Source organism: Octopus bimaculoides, chromosome 29 (genome assembly GCF_046866305.1).
Source record: "Octopus bimaculoides isolate indiv1 chromosome 29, ASM4686630v1, whole genome shotgun sequence".
NCBI classification, from domain to species: domain Eukaryota; kingdom Metazoa; phylum Mollusca; class Cephalopoda; order Octopoda; family Octopodidae; genus Octopus; species Octopus bimaculoides.
Genome location: NC_142956.1, coordinates 4,491,340 through 4,499,039, shown reverse-complemented (window position 1 = coordinate 4,499,039; position 7,700 = coordinate 4,491,340). Strand labels below are relative to the sequence as shown.

General features: G+C 35.1%; 1 protein-coding gene across 4 annotated transcripts in view; it reads left to right on the top strand.

Annotated features, from left to right (window-relative positions):
* Positions 1 to 6,130, top strand: part of LOC106868084 (uncharacterized) — a 46,254-nt gene extending 40,124 nt beyond the window's left edge. For 2 of the 4 annotated variants that reach the window (XM_089345741.1, XM_089345739.1), the window contains 5 exons: positions 937 to 1,053; positions 1,284 to 1,400; positions 2,623 to 2,739; positions 3,373 to 3,470; positions 5,612 to 6,130. In XM_089345741.1, the coding sequence (XP_089201867.1) occupies positions 937 to 1,053; positions 1,284 to 1,400; positions 2,623 to 2,739; positions 3,373 to 3,470; positions 5,612 to 5,635 (473 nt within the window). In that variant the 3' untranslated portion in view covers positions 5,636 to 6,130. The remainder of the gene's footprint in view (positions 1 to 936; positions 1,054 to 1,283; positions 1,401 to 2,622; positions 2,740 to 3,372; positions 3,471 to 5,611) is intronic. The other 2 variants (XM_089345742.1, XM_089345740.1) reach the window with 1 other exon arrangement.
* Positions 6,131 to 7,700: the final 1,570 nt, after the last annotated feature.

The window sequence follows — 7,700 nt, the reverse complement described above, 5'->3', positions numbered from 1 at the left end:
CTCATCGACCAGACATAGACATTAAAGAAAGAATAGAAGATACTTGTAGAGTAATAGATGTAAATTTCCTACTGATAAAAATATCTCTCTAAAGGAATTTGAGAAAGTAAGTAAATATGAGAACATGGAAACTGAAATACAAAAGATGTGACATTTTAAAGCAAGAACTGTACCCGTTATTTTGAGTGCCCTGCGTATGATAAGAAATGGATGCCACAAACCACTAGATAATACCTCACGAGAACCCTGTTCCAGAGAAATCCAAACTATTCTGATAACATGTACTGCCCACATTCTGAGAGAAACCCTATCAGTGAGTTGCATTACATGAAGATATTTCGCTACAGCCTCTGACTCTCCAACTCCCCAAGATTTCAGTTATACTGCAATATCTCTTATCCTTCACTCGGCTCAAGACGCTGGGTGTGTCTCGGCGAGTGATTGTAACAAACATGCAGATTGAATCTAAATAATAATAATAATAATAATAATAATAATAATAATAATAATAATAATAATAATAATAATAATAATAATAATAATGAAGAAAAAAATGCTTTCTAATTGATGTATCAATACCAGCAGATGACAACGTTTCTCTAAAAGAAATGGAAAAACTTTCAAAATACAAAGACCTGGAAATAGAGATAACTCGAATGTGGAGATCACCATGTCGCGCACATATGTTTGTGATGCATGTGCCTGATGTACCCTTATCAGACGGGTAGTCATGATGATTATATTGGGCTTTGTATATTTTACCCCAGTGTCACTTTGATGGCATGCATTGCTCTCTCACTCAATAATAATAATAATAATAATAATAATAATAATAATAATAATAATAATAATAATAATAATAATAACAATAATAATAATGATAATAATAACAACATTTTCAATTCATATTAGAACACGGATATATTTCATTTTCAGACATCAATGAGTGTGCAAGTATACGTTTAATGCCTCCTTATATGTGTTACAACACACCGGGTTCGTATTATATTGGCTGCATGGAGGGCTTCCAAAAGATCAAGGAAAAATGTATAGGTAAGTACTAGACGGCAATAACAACAACAACAAGGTTTCAGTTTTACTATAACATCTCTTTTCCTTCACTCGCTCTAGGACGCTCGGTGTGTCTCGGTGAGTGATTGTAAAAAACATGCAGATTAAATGTCAGTAATAATAATAATAATAATAATAATAACAATAATAATAATGATAATAATAACAACATTTTCAATTCATATTAGAACACGGATATATTTCATTTTCAGACATCAATGAGTGTGCAAGTATACGTTTAATGCCTCCTTATATGTGTTACAACACACCGGGTTCGTATTATATTGGCTGCATGGAGGGCTTCCAAAAGATCAAGGAAAAATGTATAGGTAAGTACTAGACGGCAATAACAACAACAACAAGGTTTCAGTTTTACTGTAACATCTCTTTTCCTTCACTCGCTCTAGGACGCTCGGTGTGTCTCGGTGAGTGATTGTAAAAAACATGCAGATTAAATGTAAGTAATAATAATAATAATAATAATAATAATAATAATAATAGAATTAATTGCAAAGACAAAAGCACATGCAAAATTAGCTAGCAGATGGGAACAGAAACCTCTGCATGGCAAGTATGTGAATCGTAGCAAACAAGCTGATGTCGACCAGAAACGCACACATCATTGGTTACGAAGCTCAGGGCTAAAAGCAAAGAGTGAAGATTTCATATTGGCTGCTCAAGACCAAAGCTTATTAACCCGGAACTACCAAGCCAATGTGATAAAAAATGGAGCTGACCCAAAATGCCGATTTTGTAACGATGCGATTGAAAGTATAAACCACCTAATCTCAGGGTGTAGAGTTTTAGCACCTGCAGAATATAAAGCAAGACATGACAGAGTCGGCCAGTATTTACCCTGGACAATATGCCAGCATTATAAAATCAAAACCGCTGACAAATGGTATAAACACCATCCTGAAGCTGTGACTGAGGGAGAAAATGTATTGATTCTATAGGACTTCCCCGTACATACTGACAAGACTATAAAAGCTAATAAACCGGATATTATTATAAAACATCAGACAAAGAAGTGTTTAGGTTTATTAATTGACATGAGTATTCCTTGCGATCATAATATAGCGGTGAAAGAATTTGACAAGATCAGTAAATATAAAGACTTGCTAATAGAAATTGAAAAAATGTGGCACCTCAAGGCGACTACCGTACCAGTAATTGTAGAATCTCTAGGAATGATAAAAAAAACAGGTACTAAAACCTATTTGAAAATGATACCAGGCTTACCATCCCTACAGGAAGTGCAAAAAATCGTGTTAACTGGAACGACTCATGTACTGAGAAGAGCATTATCGCTGTGAAAATAACATCCATTCATGAATTTATTTATTTATTATTTTTTTTTAATACATATTTTACCTGTGAATTTGCGTGTGTAAACTAGGAATGCATACAATGAGCTTCTCTGCCCTAGGTGTACGGAAAACACTCGGCGAGAAATGGAAGAAAGTTTGAAGAAAGAAGAGAAAAAAAAAACAACATAATAATAATAATATTTTCATGTCATATTGTAATACATATATATTTCTTTTACAGACATCAATGAGTGTGCAACTATACGCTTAATGCCTCATTACAAGTGTTACAACACACCGGGTTCTTTTTATATTACCTGCATGGAAGGCTTCGAAAAGATCAATGAAAAATGCGTAGGTAAGTAGTAGACAATTACAACAACAACATCAACAACGGTATTACAAGCTTAGGTGTCTGAGTGTGTGCCTAATAGTGACCATTTCACAACATGTACTGTGTGTTTTTGCTAGCCTCACTAATGAGTTTGAAGCTTACGTGACTTGGACTGGCGCCAGAGTAGAAAAGAAGGAAGAAGGAGGCAGCTCAATGCTATGATATGAGGAGTATCAGTTTGTGAGAAGGGGACAGAATAATGTTATATCCTTAGAGAAGCAATATCGCTACTCGTATTTTCGAATGGATTGTGGGAACGATTGAATGGGATTTGAAAGTGAGATAAAATAACAGTGACGAAATGTCCGTATGGATTTTCAATGTACGAGGTGAAAGGAAGTGAATGTGGAGAGGAGAATAGTATGAATTGAGTTAGGGTTTGTAAGGGTCTGTATGAGGGAAGGGATATAGGTGAACTGAAGAATATGATGAAAGAATAGTTGGGTGATAATAGGGAAAACGATAGGCAGACTCGGTGTGAGCCGCAGAAACGGGGTAGGTGTGAAGGTATAGTTACACGTGCATAATAACAATAACAACAGCAACAACTACAATAACAAAAATAACATCAGTTCTGTATTTTCACTATTGCTTAAGGAGTCCTTGTCCTACTCATGCCACATGTTACAACTACCCAGGGTCTTACCTTTGTAAATGTGGACGAGGTTACCGATATGGCTATAACAAATGTCTTGGTAAGTAGAACTCTAAAAACTAAACATAAAATAACAAAAATAAACATTTTAAACCATCTTTCATTAACCAACTAGTTTTCATTGGTTATTTAGCCCAAGGTCAGTAACGATCCAGCAGGGCTAAGGTATGTTGTTATTCAGCCGATTTAAGCGAATCCCCGGTTCTGTTATTTCAAATATACGACGAGTTTGATTATACCGTACATGAAGGCACTGTAAGTTGCCTAGTGAGGCAATATGTACATGATATGCAGTAACAGTAGAATATAACAGTCAATTATATGCAGTGGAGTGCGGCATATAAAATAAACTTACACTCGTTTATTGTATGTAGTTTAGTGTGAGAGTTTTGGCATGTTATACATCAAGTTAATTGCTGCATTTATGTCTATATTACAAACATTAATTAAATTTTAAAATTCTAAAATTCTAAAATTTTAGAATTCTGTGTGGTAAGTAGCTTGCCTATCAACCACACGGTTCCAGGTTCAGTCTCACTGCGTGGCACCTTGGGCAAGTGTCTTCTACTATAGCCTCGGGTCGACCAAAGCCTTGTGAGTGGATTTGGTAGAAGGAAACTTAAAGAAGCCCGTCGTATCTATGTATATATATATATATATATATATATATATATATATATATATATATATATATATATATATATATATATATATATATGTGCGTGTATGTGTGTTTGTGTGTCTGTGTTTGTCCCCCCACCATCGCTTGACAACCGATGCTAGTGTGTTTACGTCCCCGTAACTTAGCGGTTCGGCAAAAAGAGACCGATAGAATAAGTACTAGGCTTACAATGAATAAGTCCTGGGGTCGATTTTCTCGATTAAAGGTAGTGCTCCAGCATGGCCACAGTCAAATGACTGAAAGAAGTAAAAGAGTAAAAGAATAGATGTAAACGAGTGTAAATATAGAGGACGCTGTGATCACATATGTATCAATTCTCCCGGATCTTATGCTGGCCGTTGAAGAAAGAGCTTTGAATTATATAAGAATCGTTATTGCGTTGATAAGTTAATCATTTCAATATATTGTAACACACACACACACACACACACACACACACACACACACACACACACACATACACACACACACACACACACACACACACACACACACACGCACACACACAAGTACACAAACTCATCGTCCTCAATATACTAGAACAGGGTCTGCTCCGTCCAGCACTCCATTACCAGAAAGCCCACTATTGTTCCTTCTGATTTTTGTTTTTGCTGACTTTATCTTCAAGGAGCCTTCCGTTATACTCACAAGTCTCTGTGCATCCTTCGCCCTATTCAGGTCATGCAAGAATACTGTGTCCCCATTGCAATGTAACGTTACTACAACATCAAAAGTCACCCGCCTCCGTGCACGCTTTGGACATATTTACTAAAATTTCTTTAGTTCACATTTGATATGTAAGAGGAACAAAACGTCCACAGCTTCGGCAAGATATGTCTGGATATTGAAAGAAACCACAGCGCAACATAGCATCAAGTGGAGACTGCTAGAGAAGTGCACACCTTCCGATATATCAGTAGGAGGTGCAGTCTCTATTTAACAGAGGAACGAATTATATAGAAGGGATCCGTCGGCCCAGGGGCATACCTGGAATATGGAAATGGGGGGTTTTCATTTTGATACCATCAACGTAATTATAAAATTATCTGGTTGTTTAGGTACTCCACAGATCGGTTCTTCGTACATTCGTGTATATTTTTCCTGGGCTCACCGCTTCCTTCCCCTTTTGTTATCTCTCCTTTTTCTTAGCTCTTCTGTGTGAACTTTCTGTCCGGCAGTCGCCATGATCGATCGCTGACCACGATATTAAATTTTTTTTCTCCTTGTTTTTCTACTTGTTTTTCTCCTTATTCTTTCTCTTGAAGAGCGTAGCTCGAAACGTTAAAGACTTTCTCTATTCCGAGGCGTTAAACTAATACATCCTTTTGTTGCTTATACGACCTGAACTCGTCTGTTGTTGCTTTTTTCGTAAATTCTCCCATATATATATATATATATATATATATATATATATATATATATATATATATATATATATATATATATATATATATATATATATATTTGCTTATGTTTGTTTATTTTCTCCCTATTTTCAGACATTGGCACCAACTGAAAGCTAAACCAAAAGCGAGTCAAGATAAATAGAATCTTTCTCATTAGTTCTTTTAAGCTATTTTCCTCAATCGCAGCTGTCATGGAATCTAAACGACATCTACAACAACAAATATATCGACTATTACTATCTACTATATCATCCATTATATAATGTTCTCCTAGATACACACAGTCTAATTCCTCACTACCTGGTAATAAAACAACTACCACCGACTCACACAGGACATTGGTAACTTGATTACCGGTCAATATAAAAACGTTCACAACGGGACATCTCTGTAGAGTAACCTCCATAGCAAGTCGTCTTCTCTTTGGGTGGCCTCCATACGACTCTATATTGCGTGACCACCACATCAGGTTATCATAAGACAAGATCCTGCGATGACAATCTCATCATTACACTGTCACGTATAGATTAAATCATTGCTACGTATATTTTGAGTGTTTATTAATTAGTTAACTTTATTAAATTAGTTAAATGAATAAAAATGTAATAAAAACTATTGTGTTTGTCTCTATGTTAATGAGCAACTCTGAAAAGTAATGCCTACTTTTATAAATGCATGCATGTATGTGTATGTGTATATATATATAAATATATATACATACATACATATATATATATATATATATATATATATATATATATATATATATATATATATATATATATATATATATATGCATATGTATATATGTAGGTAGGTATGTATATATGTATATCTGTGTGTATGTATGAATATATGTACGTATGAATATATTTATGTATGCTTGTATGTATATATGCATATATGTATGTATGTATGTATGTATGTCTGTTTGTATCCATGCATGTATACATGTATGTATGCATGTATGTATGCATGTATGTATGTATGTATGCAGGTATGCATGCATGTATGTATATATGTATGCATGTATGTATGCATTCACGTTTGTGTGTATGTGTGTGTATTATGTATGCATGAATGCATGTATATATATATGTATACAAATGTGTGTGTGTGTGTGTGTGTGTGTGTGTGTGTGTGTGTGTGTGTGTGTGTGTGTCTGTGTCTGTGTGTGTGTAAGAAAGTATGTAATGAACTTCATTAATTTACACCTGTTTCCACAATTCACTCTTCATTTGGGCGCTTGTGAAAGCATGTATGAGTAGAATTTAGAACATTCCATTTCGCTTTTCTGTCATGAGGCATGATTTTTGTGAAGAGGTATGATTTTTGTGAAGAGGTATGATTTCTGTAAAGAGATATAATTTTTGTCCAAATCTCTAAAAATAATACCTGGCCTATTCGCATCTATCTTTCTGTCAGTTTGAATTGTAAAGTTTCAGATGAGTGAGATAAGATCATTTTCAAGCATTGGGGGTGGTTTGTGTTCCAACCTGTTTCTAGAACGGGGCAGGCCCAGGTGTTTGAAAATTACATAGTGAATAGTGAGTCAGATATAGAGGTCAATAATTCTTAAGAGAATTATTGACCTCTATATCTGACTCCAAGCAAACGAACATTGGAGTATCTACACGCTGTACCTTAAAGAACAGCCGCAAGAGAGGTAAGCCCTGTTCATTGTGCAAGAACATGAGTGAAGTGAATTCCATCAAAAATCATAACAGAAATGTTATGATTTATAAAGAAAGGGAAACATGTAAAGATTCCCACTTAGTGTACGGTGCAGAATGCACGAAACTCAACTTGATTTATGTTGGTTGTACAACGGAACAATTAAACAAAAGGTTTAATGGGCACAGATTCGACGTCAAGCACAATGACAGTAGTTCGACAGAACTTGCTGAACATTTCGTTTCAAGCGGCTGCAATTTCGAAGAAGACTTGAAAGTGCATATTCTCCAAAAATATTCTGAATCTACCCCACTTTCACTTCTCAGAATGTATGAGGAGAAATATGTTTGCGGGTTATTGACATCACGCCCTGGAGGAATGAATAAGATGACAGGAGAATATCATCAAATTTATACAAAACTGTTTGATTGAATATTCTTTCTTTCTTTTTCTTTCCTTTTTTTCTGTCGTTTTCCTTTTTCTATTTTTTTTCTTTCTTTCTGCCTGT